Below are 19714 nucleotides of genomic sequence, written 5' to 3'. Positions count from 1 at the left end.
TATTGCCCCACTAGAGAGTTGGGCTCACTAAATGTGGGGCTACTTGTGGTTCCTAGAGTCCTAAAAAGTAGGATGGGAGCAAGAGCCTTCAGTTATCAAGCTCCTCTTTTATGGAACCAGCTTCCACTTTCAGTCCGGGAGGCAGACACAGTCACCTCATTCAAGAATAGACTTAAGACTTTCCTGTTTAATAGTGCTTATAGTTAGGGCTGAATCAGGTTTGCCCTGGTCGAGCCCCTTGATATGCTGCTATAGGCTTATAGGCTGCTGGGGGATGTTTTAGGATACAATGAGCACCTATCTCCTCTTCTCTCTCTCCTTATGGATGAATTTACATCTCTCCATTGCACCTTATTAACTCTGCTTCCTCCCCGGAGTCGTTGTGACTTCACGTCTCATAGGGTCCATTGGACCTGGAGGTGTCTGATGCCTGGTGAGCCGGCCTCCCACGTTGGCCCTGCTGATGCGCCCCGCCCCCCCTCCTCTCTATCTCCTTCTGTTTCATGGATTGGAGTTCCATTCATACATTGTCATATTCATGTAATGTGTTTATGTAACTTTGTAATGCTGTTAATTCTGTTCACATGACATCTATTGCATCTGTCCATCCGGGGAGAGGGATCCCTCCTCTGTGCTCTCCTGAAGGTTTTCTTCCTTTTTTCCCTGTCAAAGGTTATTTTTGGGGAGTTTTTCCTGATCCGATGTGAAGGTCCTGGACAGGGATGTCGTATGTGTACAGATTGTAAAGCCCTCTGAGGCAAATTTGTAATTTGTGATATTGGGCTATACAAAATAAACTGAATTGAATTGAAAAATAAGTATGGATGCTGGGTTGCAGAGGGGAAATGTGACTGTGGCTCCCTCCAGTGAGTAGCTACTGAAATTGCATTTGCAACCTTCTCAACCGCAGGACTGAGATGAAAGGTGCAGATATTTCCAGATATTATACCACTGGGGGGATTGTGGAATTTACAGATGTAGACCAAACAACGACAATTATGTAAATTGTATTGCGTTATGGTTCAGTGCTCATACTGAATGTGAGTCTTTTGCTGCTGTGAGTAAAATATACAAAGCATGCTGCCTTTAACATACAAGCAGATCTGCGACACAATTAGAAGTGTTAAATTGCATCACTGAACACAATAAGATAGAAATGGTTCTGTGATTTTTTTTCCCCTCCAAGTTCAATCCCAATGCAGCCTGAAACCCGAGAGAAAAGCTTTTCTTCATGTTCTTCCTCTGCAGAATGTTTGGTATGTGCAGCCAACAAGAAAACTAGCTTTCATAACCCCGACCCAACAAGAGGCAACTGATAAAACATCTTCAACTTGGTATAATGCAACATAAATACACATGTCACTCTGCATAAATCTGCAATAACATACCCGAAAACCAAACAGTTTACAAACAGTGGAATACCCCCCCTCGACTAACAGACGGAAGCTACACACGCACACACACACACACACTCACACACACACACACACACTGGACATACACACACTAAAGGAAAGAGTCTGCAGAAAAGAAAACTTGCCACAACAAGAGAGTTGTACCATGAGCCTTTGATCTGCCAGACAGGAACAAAGACATAATCCATGTTTCATACAAGCTCTACATGAAAACCAAACACACAATCAAACACAAAGACATGCCATGGTTGACTGCCAAGAGAGAGCAGGAGGCCACCTATTATCAGGAAAGGAAGATTTAAAATGAGGAGGATTTCCAATCCAGTGAACCGAAAAGCTTCTGTTACTTGAAACGTGAGGACATTTGGTCCCTTTAATTGTAATACCCTAATTTACACACAACACTGAAAAGGGAAACATGTCTGATTGAGCAAACAAAACAGGCAGTGTGGATATTAAATAGATGTTCTCTACTTACAGGCAAAACGTAATCTTAAAGGAGCCCTGCACCTATTCTGTAGGTAAAGTTTCAAAACAACCCTGTTGATATCACTGAGATGTTCATAGGCCTGACATTAAACATTTTTATCAGGAAGCCTGAGTACAAACTGAAAGTGCAGAGTTGGAAAGAAGTGGCCTTTTAGCTGGCTGGGAGAGTTTAATGGAAGGATGCAATTCAGTTGCATCATGTGACTTGTCGGATTCAGCATTTTGTGTGACCCAGTAAGGACTAAAAGGCAGGATATCTCTGCCTCTGCTGCTTTGAGTTTAACGTCTGTGTGCTTTTACCGACTAAGTAGGACAATTTCAGTTTTGAACCTAAAACATGTAATGCACAAGTAATGTAATGTAACCTGCCTGTGTGCTGTGAGAAGAGAGAGAGAGAGAAAGAGAGAGAGAGAGAGCAGCATGGGACTGTCTATATTTTACCCTTTCAACATCACTCCAATAAAGCAGAGACACGGGAAGATCTTTGAAGTCTACTCAGCGCCTCCCGGTCATGTTGACCCTGCAGTGGAACCCCTGGCTTCAGAGTCGCTATAGAAATAGCTGAAATAGTTTATAGTTTTATTCTTAATTTTTTTTGCTGACCTTGCTCCCGTGGGCCATGCTGAGGAATGCGGCACGGCTACCTGAGTTCAAAGCTCTTCAGTAGCGGTACGAGCAAGAGTAGAGGTTGAGAGGAGAAGTAGGAGGGGAGAGGAAAAGGGAGAAACATAAATGTGAGAAAGTTTGGGAAGAGGCAAACATGAAGAGAGAAACTTAAAACCGAAGAGGAGCACAAGAGGGGACAGAAACGGGGGGCAAGTTACAGCTGATCAAAAGGGAAGGGAATACAAAAAGAGCTGTGAGGAAAGAGGAGAATGACAGAAAAGAAGCAATTACCGTATACTAGGAAACCATCACCTAGGACCATTAGAGGATAAAAGATAACAATACAATGATGAAAAAGTCATGAAGGGGAAGCAGTCGAGATCGGCATGGCTTTAACCTCCTCACTGATTAGAGGAAAAGAGACAGACATATGGTAATGACAAGTGGTTAGTGTAGCCACAGGGGTGAGCAGACCCACGCACCAGCTCCACCGAAGGCTGAATACATGTTGATACCGGTTACTGTATCACACATGGGACAGCTGCAATCGCCCCCAGTCCATAATTTCAGCCTCCAAAACATTGAAAATGGATAATGTAAATCTTCTTTCACATGTTTAATGTGTTTGTTTTTTTTTAAAACTTTTTTTTGTCCTGTCCCAAGTTCAACTACTTATTTCAGTTTGCAAGATTTGGGCAATTTAAGCATTGGTTGGTCATATATTTTTCCGATACTAGCTTAAAAAGACTAGACAAGAGAGGCAGAGAGCTGTTACAGAACTCAAGCAGAGTGTTTGGTCCACATGGTTTGTCTGGTGTCATCATTCAAACCTCCCCCCTCCCTGCCCATCCTCTTTTATCGAGCCATCTGCATTTTGTATGTCCTCCCTCTTCATGTTTCCTTCCTTTTCCCCCTTGATCTCCCTCACCTTCTCTTATTTTTCCATTAGCCATGCCAGCCCGCATCTTTAAAACAACTGTCCCACTTTAACTCACCAATGTCAATGTGTTGAAAAATTACATAATATGAAGCACAGATCATAAAATACATCACAAAATATGTGTTTTAAAAGACCTAGATGCAGTTGTACAGAGGCAGTTGATGGCGCCAGTGATACTCTTCCTGTCTCTTTATAGTCAAATGAATCCAATAACACAATCTTGTTCTTTGAGTGGCATCCATACTGTATGTATGTGTGTTTCAAGTTTAATCACATTGCTAAACCTCAAACTGAATAAATAATACAGACGCACACCTATCACACACTAAAACAGTCATTAAGTCAGAGATTTATTATCCCTCTACAGCTGCTCAAAGTTTATATTCTATCACACACATATTAAAACCAAATCCCAGGACGCAGCTGATGCCCATTGAACTTTGTGAGACAGTAAAACAGTAAAGCAAAGTAGATTTGTATTGATGTTAATACACAGCACATCAAAGGGATACACCTAGTTTGGAGTCATAGTGCTGTAAAGACTTGGCACAACAGTGCAGGATGAAATACCATTTGAATAAATATAGATGTAGTATGATCAATTCTGCAGGCATAGTTAAGGATTGTATTCTGTGTATACTAAGTATTTTTAACATGTGTCCTGCTGCATATGTGTTTACAGACTGCAAGTGCAACTTTCACCCCCTTCAGAATTCAGTTGTTGTTGTTCTATTTCATAATAACCAATCACAGCTGACCCCTGACCCTCAGGCTGGCCTCTGACACCAACTGACCGCCCCGATTTGGAATGAATGGCTCCTGCTTCAGGCTTCAGCACACTGACACGAGAGCGGCCCACCAAAGTAGAGCGCTAATAGACATCAATAAACTGCAATAAAAGGATGAATGCCATTTTCCACGTCAGCTTGCTTTGTTGCAATGCCCCAAACAATAATAACGCCAAAACAAATATACAGAGGACCTACATCAATGAGAATTACTCTGCTAACGGGTAAAAACCAGAACAGGGCGGAGCAAACTGGTCTAGAATCTTTCTACAGGGACTCTGGTGCTCGGAAACACTACCACTTTCGTCCACAGGGACCGCCAAAAATGTAAGTTCCTAGTAGTAACTTTAAATTAACCGCTACAGAATCCCGTGGGCAAAATATTTATGGACAATTTCAAGAACTTAAGACATTTCAAGGATCCATTGGAAACCCTGAGGAGTGTGGGACTAGTACTGAATGCACGCAAATAACCTTCTGTTTGTTTGCTTTTACCGAAGATGGACATATAGCTAAATGATTTTGTTAGGGTGCTTGGAAAGTTTGATGAGTACTTTGTGCCGAGAAGGAATGTAATACACGAACGTGCATGTTTCCATCTGCGCATGCCAAAGACTGGGAGAGAAAAGCTGAGACTTTTATCAGGGCTTTGTATCAACTGAGTGGAAATGTTAGTTCCAGCTACATTATTGTTTCAGCATGTTTCACAACACAAACACTATAAAACACAACAAAGAAATGATGAAAAAGGTAATTAAAGGTGTGCGCTGCCATGTTGCTGTGATGTCAGATGCATTCAAGTCGACTTGAATGGCTGTTCCATTGCACTTTTCTATGTGCCAGGTTTTTTTTCCCCCCAGTTTCAGGTGGATTGCAACATAATTAGCACATGTTAGCATGCTAACAGTACAATGAGATGGTGAACACGGTAAACATTACCTGGCAAACATCAGCATGTTAGCATCATCAGTGTGGGCATGTTAGCATGCTAACAGTAAACTAAGATGGTGAACACAGTAAACATTACCTGGCAAAACATCAGCATGTTAGCATCATCAGTGTGGGCATGTTAGCATGCTAACAGTAAACTAAGATGGTGAACATGGTAAACATTACCTGGCAAACATCAGCACGGTTAGCGTCATCAGTGTGGGCATTGTTAGCATGCTAACAGTAAACTAAGATGGTGAACACAGTAAACATTACCTGGCAAACATCAGCACGTTAGCGTCATCAGTGTGGGCCATGTTAGCATGCTGATGAAAGCAAAGAACAACATTACTCTTGGCCTTGTTTTCTCCTCCTTGACCCTTGGACAAAAAACGTCTCTTCTGACAACATATTTATTATTATTTATTATCATTAAATATTCATATCCCTGTATGTTATTTTCCTCCACAAAAATCCTAATTTCAGCCAGAAATATGGTGAGTAAACAAGCAAGTGTCAGTTAACCAATCACGGATGTTTACACCTATGATTGTAATAAATGCATACCTATTACACCTTGTAAATGTTTTGGGTACAACAGACAGTAATGCACACTATCAACTTGCCGAAGTCTCTGTTAGTCCACAAAGTGCACACATTCCATCCAGAGGCACAAGCTGGACCTTGTTATGAACATATGCCGTGCATTTTCCCAATTGCCTTGTTTAAAATAATACTTACCTTGCTTGTATAACCCTCACTTGAGGCTGAGGAACTGTCCCTGACAAGCTCCACCCCAGACTTATTACGCCATAAATTAATTTTAATCTTGACCATCAGAGAGGAGGAGCTTATGATGTGAAGCCCCTTGAGTCTCACAGACACTCCACCCTACAGAAACAGCCTGTCAGATGAGAGGAATTTTCTGTTTTCAGTGAAGAGCCTGTCTCTGTACCCTCTAACATTCGGCAGACTCTTTATCCGAGGTGTTCCTTCCTTTGTCTCTCTTTCTCTCTCTCTTATTTCTGTCTCATATTATTTTTTTAATTCACATGATTCCCCATTCACAACTGTAAAAATGGATAGTGTCCAGACTGAATGCTGTGTCTGGGTAGCTGTGGGAGTCATATGTATCTTTTTGTGTGTGTGTGTGTGTGTGTGTGTGGTGGTGTGTGTGTGTGTGTGTGTGTGTGTGTGTGTATGCATGCACTTAAAATTGTTCGATCTGGAATGTGTGAATGTTTCACCTCTTATTCTGTTCATGAATGCAATTGTTTAGTTTATTAATATTCATGTGTACATTCCAGATTTAGGAAGAGGACAGGATATGAAAGGTGTCTGGGAATATTCTACAACTTGAAACTGTGCAGCTGCAGTTTTTCCCATTAAATGTGGAAGAACTGCAGACAGCTCAGGGTGCGGTACCATTTTACAAGAATCATGACAAGATAATAGAACACAGAGCTCAAGATGATTTTTTTATTCCAGTGAATTTCATTCCACTACAGGTCCATCTAAATCCAACAAATATGCTACAACTATAGTTTTAATTTAATTTTCACTATTTGTTCTCTTCGTGTTGTAGAGAATTAGAACAACATGCCTAAGCCAAACTCATTGAGTTAACATGAGTCCCAGTGACAATGAGCGGTGCTCCTGTAAAACTAATAATGACTGTGATTTGAGCGGGCTTAGCATTCTTTCTCCCTTTCAGTGCTAGACACTGAGAATGGAGCTAGGGGAGGGTATGGGGAGAAAGGTCCAGTTGTAAGTAGGGGGGGGGGGGTTTGAAAGGGTGCAACTTAGGGAAGTTGTGAAAAAGGAAGAGAGAGGCGCCCTTTCCCTGAAACAAACCACAAGCTTTCATTTTTTATGGGTCGATGCCTCAGAAATCACACTTCATCTACTCCAACATATTATACAGACACATGAGTGCACCACACACACACACACACCACACCACACACCACACACACACACACTATTCAGGGGTGTTCAAGTATTCCCTCCCACTCTGTCATATAAATCATGCGTCCTGACCCTAAGAAGAATCTAGAACGTAAACACGGATGTTGAACAGTTAATAGTTAATATAGGGTCCTTATATAATATAAGGGACTGCTTCTTCTTTCTTTTGTTAAACCCCTCACTTAGCAAATCCATGATTTCTCTACGACACCGCCACAAAACACGTGACGCAAAGCCACGGAATATAAAATATGGCCTGACCACACACTGACACAGATCTGTCAAACTCACATAAAGATCACCAGATGTGCAGCGAGAATGCCAACTATGGGGGGCAAGGAGGAGGTCTCACGCACTGCCCCCGTCTGATGCCCCCCCCCCCCCCCCCGACGCCAGAGACATGTGCGCCATGCTGTGCCAGCAGACAGCTCCAGCTCGCAACAGACCGGCTCCGTTTCTCCCTTCACCCGCTCCCCAAAACTATTCTCCTTCTTTCGTTTCATCCCGACACTGCCTCCATTCATCCTCTCTGTACTTTCCCCTTCCTTCCCTTCTGTACTCTGTCATTCTGCCCCTGCACTTTTCCTCGGGCGGACATAAAGGCAAGTCCCGTTGGAGGGAGAGGGCTTGTGTAATCTCTGGTTGCACATGAGCGCCGGAGAGTTATTGCTTCCAGCTGGAAAGGCGCCGCGAACGCGCAAAGGACACACTTTGGAATAAGGAGAGGAAAGGAGGAATACCACAGAGACAGGGTGCAAGGGAGCAGAAGGGAGGGAGACGCAGAACGAGTTAGTTAAGAGTTGGGGTGCAGGACGCAGACCATGACGGGCTCTGTGGTGCTGCTGCTGCTGCTGGCCCTGTTGGCCACAGGAAGTGACACCAGGAGAATCAGGAAAAGAGGACTCCAACCATAAGGTGGGGATGCTAACCTTACTTTGGACTTTGTATGGATGTGTGTGTGTGTGTGTGCGTGTGTGTGCGTGCGTGCATGTGTGTGTTGACTTTGTCTCTCTCTGTCTGACTGGCTGTTGGTTTAGAATATCCTCCAAAGTGGAAGGAGGTGAAAGCTCAATGTATTACAGCACAATACCAGCTCTGTTGCAGAAAGCTGCTCTCACACAGTGAGAGCACTTTTGTGGCTGAGGTGAGAAGTGGTCCAGTTGACCTTGTCTGAGGGCTCCAACCCAGTATGATGGAAAGGGCAGTGTTGTGAATTAAGTATAACCAAGATCTGCATTTCAAGAAATAGTTAAACACTCTTTTTTGTGTTGCCCAGAGTGAGATGAGAAACTCAGTAACACCAGGCTACAGCCAGCTGACAAGCTAAGCCTAGAATAGCTAAACAGCACCTCTAGAGCTCTCCAATTCACATGTCTGGCCAGAGACTGTGTGCTATTTCTTGGCCGGGAGCAGGCACATCCGGAACGTAACTGTAACTTGCTGTTTTGTCATCTTGGCTTTTGTGTAGATTTAACAAACAAGATGAAACATACATTTGGTTCTTTCACTTTGGTTTTTGTATGGATTAAAAACTGGCTGGCCGATCCTCTATTCTAACTAAGCTGACCGGCTAAGGCTGCGGCCTCATATTTACCATTCAGATATGTATAATTGAGTGTGATATTTGTCATCTTTTTTTTATTCCAGTACATGTGTATGACAGCTATACATATCAGTTGGTTTACAGATTCTGATTACAATGCATTGGTATAGATCAGACTACCCAAAAGTTTAAAGTAATCACAATTAGCTCCATTACAACAACATAAAAATGCTGATCCGGTTAAATGCATCTCTTTTAAAAATGTATCACTTTAAAAAGGATATATATGTTTTCTTCAGCTTATGTTTGATACATTTGACTGGTGATGCTTCTGAACATTTATGTAAAAATATGAATGCGGGACTTTTATTTGCAATGGAGCGTTACTACATTGTCACATTGCTTCGAGTAGTGGATCGGAAAATATCTTCCGCCAGACACGCTTTGGTTTTGAAGCATGAAAAATCTACACGGACGGCAGTGTTTTTCTTTTTCCAGTTTTGATGAGGAGCAGAAAGCGGAGTGTGCAACAGGTTGGAATAAGTTGCTGGTTTTCAAGTTTCCATATGAGTAATTGAAGGGCACACACAATGTACAACCTTTGTCTCTCTCTGTGTGTGTGTGTGTGTGTGTGTATGTGTGTGTGTGTGTGTGTGTGTGTGTTTGGAGTGGATTATTAGGGCAGGAACTGAATTTGCAGACCCGGCCCCTGCTTGTTAACTCAGCTCAGTGTAGCTGATTGATCATCCCTAACAAGGGCTCACTGTAGCGTGCTGCCTTCTCTTTCTTTTTCGCTCTCGTGCTTCAATGTTCTCACTTTCGAGCTGTTTTTTTTCCCTCTCTGTCGTGCTCTGCCTTCATCCCTCTTCCCTTCTGTCATAGGAATCAGTTACCCTTCCGACCTCCTCTGCCCTGCTTTCTCCTTCGCCTCTCCCTGTTTTCCCTCTTTTAAATCTCTTTCTCTCATCTCCTCTCAGGATGGGCCAAAAGCACCGTCTTGCTTGACTCTGCTTCAAAGCTGCTGTAATTGGAACATGCTGAGACGGCTGTGCGGAAGGAGTTTGTCTCTTTCCCTCTCAACCTTTTCGTCTCTGAATCTCTGAATCAACCACCTCCCCCTCACGCAAACATACACACACAGCCTCTGCCTCGTTCATAACACCGGGGCAGCGTGGAAAGACAAATTATAGTCACTGAGAATTTCACGTAGGCACTGCGCTGTGGAATAGTCAGTGAGTCTCGAAAAGAAAATTGGTAAAAATGTATAAAAACCCGAGGCCACCAGCATGCTGAGTACCTTGTTTATCTAGTCTATGATCACATGAATGTCTTATTTTATGTATTTTCAAATAAGATGTGTAAACACATTACACAATGTAAATGGCAAATGTATTATTAAAATGTAAGCTGTCAATGTTTACATGTATTATATAATCTACAGTTTGCGGTTCATTAAAGAATAATAACTTAAAAGTTATTACCAGAAAGGTGTGTGTTTTGCCTTCCAGAGCAGAGTCATTTCCTCCCTGCGCTCTTATCTCGACCTACCCCTGCAAAAAAGGGTCAAAGGTCCACAGTAGCACTTTGAGTATGATGAATATTGCCTAATAATACATGGGATGTAATAAGGGTGGAGAGGAAAGAAATAGGCGTAAGAGGGCCACTTACAATCAGTTTGATGTGTAGATGGGAAAACAGGTGGAATGGTGTGAGCAGCAGAAGTCCCACACACACACCCACACACAGATTATTTAGTCTCACACAGCCATAACAGTCTGGCTCAGACACCTGCTCGGGCATGTCAGTGAGCATGAACAGAGTCTGAGGCTACCACCATGAATTTTTCCAGTTTTAATTCATTTGATGTGATGAGAACCATTCTGGCAGCACCTGGTATTTAGACAGGGGCCCTGCAGATGCTTTAAAATCATGTGAAGCCAACTTCCTGTTCATGGCGGGCTGTTTGACGAGGCCCGGAGCAACTAATGTAAAACAAAACAGATTCACACATCGTTTGCTCGCTGATTTGCGTTTTATAAGGACGTGTCTACACTATGTAACAACCCCTGTTGCTATCAAATAAGAGTAAACCAAGAGGTTCATGTCATGAGCTGAGTTGAAGGGGATTAAAAGTGACTTTGATTTGATTGCAAAGGTTGAGAATCAATATGTATCAAATATAACTACACAATTACATTCTGACTGCACTGCCTGACTCCTGCTTTTTAAACACATTAACTGCTAACGCAAAGAATGTTTCTGATACATCAGCACATGGTGCGGCCTTTAAGGCTGAGAGTGGACATGTCCTGTGAATGCATGACAGATGCAGTTCAGCCTTGGCTAGTATTGGCTGTTTAAAGGTCACACCGGCTTTTCAAATGAGATAAAACAATTGTGATAATAATGGATTTGCTTGCAGGACAAAGGGAATTCCTGAGACTTTGTTGAATCAAGTTCAACTTTTGAATTTGCTGACCTAAGCCGGAGAGTGCAAAATGGAGGAATATTAGTTTGTTAGCTGCGTTGCAGACTATACACAGAAAACACACATGATTTGCTAACACAAGAAAGTAGTTGCTGCTACAGTCAGGAAAATAGCATAAATGGAGGGTAATAGCATCTTCAATGGAGGCAATTTCTTTGTGAATATTTTGATGTGTAAATTGTGTGGCTCTCTGTAAAGAGGGGAGTTATTGTAGTCAGTCAGTCATCCATCTCACCTGTAGTCGTGTGAACTGTTGTGTGCGGCCCTAAGCAGGACTAATACCAGTCAGATGGTGTGAGCCTGCTGGTCAGAAGCGTATTATTGTACTAACGCTGGCGTCCAATAATACTTTTTTTTTTTACCTAGAGCATCTGATGTTCCAGACATTCCTTTTATTTGACAACATAGATTGTATATCATTACCAACAATCAAGAGAAAATTCATATCAAATCTGAGTCTTAGTATGTGAGACCATAGACGTGTTTGTACAGCTTACCAAATATTAATAATATACAGCTGCACTACAAATGGAATAGTGGAGTAACAGATCAGTTTAGGGCGACCTCTATCATTGCCGTCCCTGTTACCTCAAGCTATGACTGACAGGTAGCAGACGCTGTTTTCCCGACTCTAATTAGCCGCATTCACAGTTGGTTCAGCTCCTGTCGCGTAAACCACGCCTCATGTGGGTTCAGTCTGTTAGTCTGCATTTAAAGGTGAGACATCACCACTCTCCCAGTATGCTCCCAGTTTTGCTCAGCTGTCGCTCTACCAATTTGTCCATCAGGGTGTCTTCCCATGACTCACTGACACTCTCATCTCCCACTGATGTACATACACGCTGTTTGCCTCACAGCTTAGCCTGCTGTTTCTCTATCTATCTATCCGTATGTCTGTCTATCTTTCTGTCAAACTGACTGCTGCTCTAGAAACAGGAAATGAGTCCTGACAACCCAAAAGCTAGCCAGATGTGTGCTGTGGACTACTTCACGTAGTGTGGCACATTGGCACTTTGATGAAAGGACACCGTTTTTTCTTTGTTTGTGCAAATACTGTATGTACAGAGATTGAGTGTGTGTTCTGGGTATGTATGTGTATGCATCTGTGTGCATGAAGCATAGGAAACAGAAAATGTCAGTATCCGTCCAAGATCTCTGCGTGGAAGCAGAGACCGGCCCCAATTACGGAGAGCAGACAGGGTCTCCAGTGGCTCCCCATAAACCACAGAGCAAGAGCACTAACAAGAGAGACAGACTGAACAAGAGCACCAATGAGATCAAGGAGGCAGAGAGATAGTGAGAGTTTTTCCGAATGACTGCGACAGACAGCGAGGGGGAAAACATGCCCACAGAAAGACATGAACACCCCACACGGGCCCGTTGCCAGTGTTTACAGGAGAGCCGCACAGCAGACAGGAGTGTAAATAACCATTGTGGAACTTCAGTGAGATGTGCGCAGGATTGTGCGAAAGATCTCTGGATGTAGAGCGTGGCGACCCTTCTGGCATACCGAGACACAAAGAAAACCAGAGGAGCCCTGAGAGTGAAGCAGTTACAGTAAGAGCTGAATGACAGCTAAAAGTATAGTGAAAAAGAAAGTATAGTAGTAGTAGTAGCATCCACAGTGTTGGCAGGTCTAAGGCTCAGGGATCAATGCAGTAAACACATATAAAAGAAGGAGGGGCTTCTTCTGCGTACAGTATTTACCCGCTTTATCCACGCAGTCGCATAAACAGGAAGGGCGCACTTGACCTTTTTGTAGGACATGTTTGCAAGAGACTTTAGGAGTGGATCGGATGTGAGACAAGGAGTAGAAAGGGCAGGCAGTCATTATGTCATTATCTAATCAGACTTTGTAGTCTTCATTCATAGATCTAATTTGACCAGAAGACGTCGGTGAACCACTTCGCCTCCACTAATCTCCTGAGAGCCATGAATGAAGGGTTTGAAAGGCCTGTAGTGCGCAGTGTGTGGGAGCATGTTCAAGCAGAAGTAACTTTGAAAATGCTCACATCATTTGGGGAAGAGTATTGTCTGAAGGTTTTGAGACTGCTGTTTTTGAGACCTGCATTTCGGTGCCAAGACGGATATGCAGTAAAGGTCCCGAGGCCGAAATTGAAACCGAGACTCTGCAATTATATGGCATCCACTGTAACCACTCGGCATCCAAGGCGCTCTAAATTTTATTCTTTTGGTCGCGTGGGTTGTAACCACAACATGATCATATCCTCTTTTAAAGTTGACAGAGCAAACTGGTAAAGCAAACAATGGATTTTTTGACTGGACTTTCACTGGAGCAGATTAAAGCTAAGAACCATAGGTACTGTACACACACACACACTAGGTACTGTACACACACACATGCACACACCGTGCTTCTGATATGCCAGACATTCCTTTTATTTGGCAGCAATGAGATTTTCCACATCATATCTTCTCGAAAAACTGAGAGGAAATTCTTAGCAACTCCAGTCTGTGAAGAAACCCAGGCATTTTTGTGTTCTCCACTCTCCAAACAAAGTGCAGATATTTATACCGTGGAAAGTTGAAGACATCATTGTAATTTGATAAATAGTTTAATCAACCACACATGGAGCCGCACTGGGGCTCACTTGGGTCACCTGATGATTGGAAGTTCAATATTCACTCTGATTTTAGCTCTTTTTTGGTCTCTACCAACTCCTGAGAAAAGTATCTGTCGCTCTAGCTGCTAATCGCTCACTACACAAGCTAATTACTAACTTTGTCACAGTGGGTTTATTGGAGCGAAAACAGTTGCCTTCTGTGTGAGGAAACAATGCTGAAGAGAGCAGTACGCCTGACTCATAGCTACAAACACATTTCAGCCAGTCCCCCAAAATTTTTTTGAAATTTGAAACCCAGCCCCTCAAGTGATGCACAATCAAAACTTGGACTGTTTCCTGTAATCTGCAGGACCTCAGCGGAGCTCTTAACAGCTCTGACTGTATTGTTCCCTCGGTCCTCTATGGTGTGAATCCCCCACCCCCTCCAAGAGCCATCCGCCCACTAAGCTCTCAGCTGCCAGTACGAATTAATGTGGGTTTGAAGTGAACACACGTACAGTGTGTGTGATACCACCATCTACGCCAAACATTTGCTTTCGTTTTTCTGGTTGGTTTGTAAGAGCGTTCAGTAAGCCTGCCAAATAAACAGCACCGTTTTAATGACCGTGTGTGACCACAAGCTGGTTAACTAATTACTAATCTAGTGCAGAGCGAAAAACACTCATCTCTCTCTCTCTCTCCCCCTCCCAAATGAATGTACTGGAAAACCAAAGAAATTCACCCACACAACTAAAGAAGACATATTGAGAAAAACTGAAACACTGGCTGTGCTTGTTTGACACATCATGTGTTGTTGTGACAAACAACTAAATTTGATTACGGCCATGATGACTGTAGGACTGGATAACCAACCAGCAACATAACGTCCTGTGCCGTTGAAGTGCAAAGAGTTCAAAGGTAACCTCGGTTGCTATAAAAGGGATGTTAGATCAGCACAATGTTGGTCATTTTTACTTGTACTTGTTGTCACATGACATCTATTGCTTCTGTCCATTCGGGGAGAGGGATCCTTCTCTGTTGCGCTCCTGAAGGTTTCTTACCTTAAAACACACAAGTGCTGTCCTGTACATGTCTAAATCAATGGATATAAATCAATAAAGAGCAGCAGCATCGTACAAAACAACTATTAAACCCCAGACACCGTGGCTGGGATGCAGATCTCATTAAGTTATCCTCTGCAAAGCATTCAAGAGCAGATCTTCTCAGCAATGTGGGCCTGCACTTAATGTACCAAAACCGTCATGAAGCGTGTGAAGTGTGCGAAGCGTGTGAATCAGAATCCCTAGAAAAGTGTTTGTTCCCACGGTGAATCGCCTTCCTAATCCAAGTCAAGACTTTAGCAGGCATGCTGAAGCCAAAACATCAGCTTCCTTGTTAGAGCGCCACTGTGCCAAAAAGGATCACTCAGATCCATTGCTGCTCTCTGGTGGTTAAAAAGTGCAATCCGTGCAATTTTACAACCACACTGTTAACTTCCAGTGCTCTTTTTTTCCAGTTTGGAACCAATTGAAAAGTTGAATTTCTTTTCAAATACAAAAACATAAAAAAACATTAATGGTGTTTAACAAAACCCTTGCAACAACATGTTATGTTGTTTCCTTCCAAAATGACTCACAGGCCGTTTCTCAATCCAAAGTACGCTGAGTACAGACGTGTGTTCTTTTGGAGTCCGGACTCCAGAGGCCGGGAGGACGCAGGACGGTGTTTCTGCAATTGGAACAGCAGCGAACTTGATGACGTCACCACGTCAGCTGTTCGTGCTCATGGGTTTACTCCAATTATTCATTGTAAATTAAATATGACAACCCTGCTTTTTTCGTTTTCCTTTCAAATATAATTATTTTATTTTGAATTGTGTGTTACATGTGTTAATCTAACTATATATATATATATATAGTTATATTAACACATGTAATTGCAACCCTCAGTTAGAGGGTTTAACTAATAATAATAAATAATAATAAACTCAATGTGCTCTAAACCTTAATGATATCTCATGTGTAACCGCTACGGAGACATCAGAGCCAGCGGATCGTTTAAAAAAGTCCTGCCGACATCAGGCTGTTCTCGGCGGCCACACTGAGCGCTGACTGCCCGGGGCTGCAGGCTCGCTCAAATCTCCGAAACCGTCGGCGCATATTTTTTATCGGCTGAATCTCGACAAACCGACAACGGATTTGATGCTTAAACTAATAACTTCTCGCCTGAAAACATCCTAAAATTACATTCCGTGACCCAACAACAGTAGTATTTAGAAAAAGTCAACTTTCATTTGAGTATTTTCTCCTCCGCCATTGTTCCCCGTCGCTGGTGCGAAATGCATTGTGGGATATTGGCTGTCCAAAGTACGCACAAGTCTCCTCTGACGGATCCTTTGGGAAATGGGCGGATCAAGTCACATCCGGGCATTTTTATCGTGCTTTGCGAGAAGCGGACTTTTGAATTGGAACAGTACTTGGGCCGCGACTGATGACGTTTCACAAGTCCACGAGAACACAAGTACGGACAAGGACGCATATTGAGAAACGGCCACAGTTCTAACTATATAATTAGATTTTCTTTAGCCAAGATGGTATAAACAGCTACTAGAACAAACCACATCAACATTCTTATGAATTTATTGGACACGTGTCTCCTTTTCTGCCCTCCAGGACTACGAGTACCCCAACCACCCCCAGTCCACGCAGCACCAGAAGAACGACAGGTGTCCACCGCCACCCCAGATGCTGCCAGAGAGAGCCTGTGAGGTGCCGGGCTGCCGCTCAGACTCAGAGTGCGAGCGCCATAAACGCTGCTGCTACAATGGATGCATCTACGCCTGCCTAGAGTCTGTCCAGCCTCCACCAGGTCAGCATCAAACCAGCACACAGTGACACACAGCTGTGTTCGGGAAATTAGCCCGTTTTTTTGTTTCTCTCTTAAAAAACATTTGTTAAGTATGGCTGTGGATCTGTGCGTCTTCTGAACAGTGTTGGACTGGCTGGTGCAGCCCAAGCCTCGGTGGTTAGGGGGCAACGGCTGGCTGTTGGACGGCCCGGAGGAGGTTCTGCAGGGTGAGTACACACAAACACCTGAGTCACTGAGGTCACAACGAAACACTTGCAGCTCCAGATGGTCGGCTTGCATGACTTTAAAAAAAACTCACCTCACTGAGATTCTCAATGATCACAGTGTATCTCAGCCTTCACAAATCCTTCAAATGCTAACTCAATACTGCCTTTGCTTAGTGAGTACGACAGGGTTTCATTCAGCACATTTTGGTTTTATATCACCCTCCGTTTATGTATGTACTGCTGATGGGGGAAAACAACTTCATTAGAAGGGGCAAACATTTCACCACTGTTAATAGTCTCAGTAGACTCAAATAAAATGCATCCACAAGATTTATCACAGCTCGGCATTATTCCAAAACTGTCATTCTGCTACTCTTCAATGGATATATACAAGGTTCTTGCAGGTTTTCTGAAGTTCACATGGTAGCTTGAGGGAGGAAAAGCAAACAAAACAAAAAAAAACACCAACAGCATAACCACTGAATGACGCAAGTTTTTGATTTCTGTATGTTTTCTGCCCGCTAGCTGAGGCCTGCAGCACAACTGAGGATGGGGACGAGCCTCTTCACTGCCCCACGGGCTACGAGTGCCACATCATCAATCCAGGAAACCCCGCCGCTGGCATCCCAAACCGGGGACAGTGCATCAAGCAACGCGGGAACTCTGGTATGGCTTCCGTTGACTAATGTCCAGGCCTTTGACACGCATCGTCTCCAATTCTCTTGCTTTTCGGATTTAATGGGACGTCTCTGCAAAGTCTGCGCTCCTTTTACTCATCAAGGGACAGGGACAGGACTCCTGGGGACCTCTTGGCACATTCCATGCTGTTGGGTGCCAAGTTTCTCCTATGAAATAGATCTACAAATATACAAATTGGTGTGCTCTGTCAACAGAGTAGATTGCCTCAACATATGATCTATGGCTGAAGCAGTTGGCAGAAATATTAAACTAATGACCAAATCAAAAGGACATAATGTTTTTTCCTTTAAGCATCTCATAATTGCATTTCACGCAATAATTCAAAGAGCAGTGTGTATGATACGGAGCTCAGATATCAATCTTTCTTTTTTTTGTGTCTTTTTCCTTTCGTAAATTTCATTTGCAGAAGGACGTCTGAGGCACAAATACTTCAAGGACTACAAGGACTACTTAGGTAAGTGAGGTAATGTGGACAACCTGAAAACCTGCACCATTACTGAATCAGAAATAAGCCGATCTTCCTGACACGTCAATGGCTCTTTTCACTGACAGGTACCAGTTTGAGCAACGCAGTGGGCTACGAAAAACCTCATCATAAGCACCTGGGATGAATGAAGTATGCTTACAGTCACGTTGAATTTGTATGTTGTATGAAAAAACAAAAAGACCTTTTACCTCCTTTGAGACAAAGCCTAATGTTTCCTGTTCTGCACTCAGATCAGCCTGACCTCAGCCTCACCTACGACCATAACACAACCTCAGACATCAGCCCAGTCCTGTTGAATCTGCTCTCATCACAACTGAACCAGGATCCTCTCTGACCTTTTTACCAGACCTCCAGCTGCTACCTCCTCTCTCAAAGCCCCCGTGGTGCAGCCTGTCCTCACAAAGTTGTTGTTTTTTTGTCTCTCTGTCTGTGGTCTGTGAGAGCATGTAGCAGAGTTGTGCGTGAAAGATGCTCGTAAAATATCTTAAAAGGAAATAAGGAACCCATGCTATTTCTTTCCCATCCTCTCCTTCCCTGCAGCTCATTGTTATTCTGACAAACACATTCTCTCACCTTAAGGCTGGTCAGCAGAGAAAATCAAGACCATGTGGCCGTGATAGTCATTCTGTCTCTCTTGTTCTCAGAAGGGTGGTGCTCAAATTTCTTGATCTGAAATCTGGAAAGTTTTATACACAAATAGGTAAAATGCCAGCTACAGAGGTTCTCATCTTTTAATCAAATCCAAATGGGGTTTAATGTTCAAACTTATAACTCAAAACTAAACTATAAATGCCATATGAGTGTGTGGATTGTGTTAGTTTTACAGGATTTGGAGCGGCTGTAGAGTAGTTCGAGCCAACGGATGCTGACCGGGATTTCATCTCCTTAAAAAGCAAAATATTTAAAGAGATACTCCACTTGTGGTCGTATAGTTAATCTGAACATTGGAACTCTGTACATATTATAGCTGTCATTCATTTCCTGAAATAAATGTAATACAGTGGGATTTTTCAGACATTTCATAATTTTTAATAATAATACTGCCTAATTTCAAAATGATGGTCTCTCTATTGGACTTCACATTAGCATGTACCCTGTTGCAGTGCAGACATGATGACATGTGCTTTTGCAGAGAGCAACTGGTCAAAAGATCAAACGTAGCTTGCTTTTGTCAAACTTAGGTTGTCTCAATTGTCAATTCAAATGGTGCTCAGTTTTATAATAATAATAATAATAACAGGAGAATAAGCTGGTCACACGATAAGCTGAAGGTGTCAAACAAAAAGCTGTCACCATTCTCTATGAGCCGAGCTAAAGTGATGTCTGAATGTTGCCGTCTGACTGGTGCTGCAATGTTGCCTTGTTCATTCTATATAAACCACATTGTTGAAATAAATCGACAAATCGAGTTTTGTGCAGTTTTTTTGTTTTCTGCAGCTGATCTTAAATCTCAGGACAAAGTTAGAAATGATGATGAAAAAGCATTGACCAGCAGGTAAAGATCATAATACCGTTGCGATGGCTACACCACGGACCTTTGTTCTCTCTGATCATCTCTTTTGTCGTTCATGGAGTCTTGCTGACAGTTTCAGGAGGTCCTCTGTACAATGAACAAGTGTTTCATTTAACTGCTTGGAAGCGAGCATAACGGAAAAATCCTTTTTTAAAATTTCCCTTAGATTGTTATGTCCAAGTTGTATTTCATATGGGTCAATTTGTATTT

At 42.9% G+C, this 19714-nt stretch overlaps 1 protein-coding gene across 1 annotated transcript; it reads left to right on the top strand.

The window, feature by feature from the left end:
* Positions 1 to 7575: 7575 nt before the first annotated feature.
* wfdc1 (WAP four-disulfide core domain 1) lies at positions 7576 to 19399 on the top strand. Its single transcript, XM_034535374.1, is given in 8 exon segments — positions 7576 to 8041; positions 8043 to 8051; positions 16404 to 16599; positions 16722 to 16805; positions 17331 to 17471; positions 17911 to 17958; positions 18057 to 18120; positions 18222 to 19399. Coding segments are annotated over 7 exon segments (621 nt in total). The 5' UTR covers positions 7576 to 7957; the 3' UTR covers positions 18116 to 18120; positions 18222 to 19399.
* The last annotated feature ends 315 nt before the right edge of the window (positions 19400 to 19714 follow it).

This window comes from Cyclopterus lumpus, chromosome 6 (genome assembly GCF_009769545.1).
Source record: "Cyclopterus lumpus isolate fCycLum1 chromosome 6, fCycLum1.pri, whole genome shotgun sequence".
NCBI classification, from domain to species: Eukaryota; Metazoa; Chordata; class Actinopteri; order Perciformes; family Cyclopteridae; genus Cyclopterus; species Cyclopterus lumpus.
This window is presented reverse-complemented; position numbering and strand designations above follow the sequence as displayed.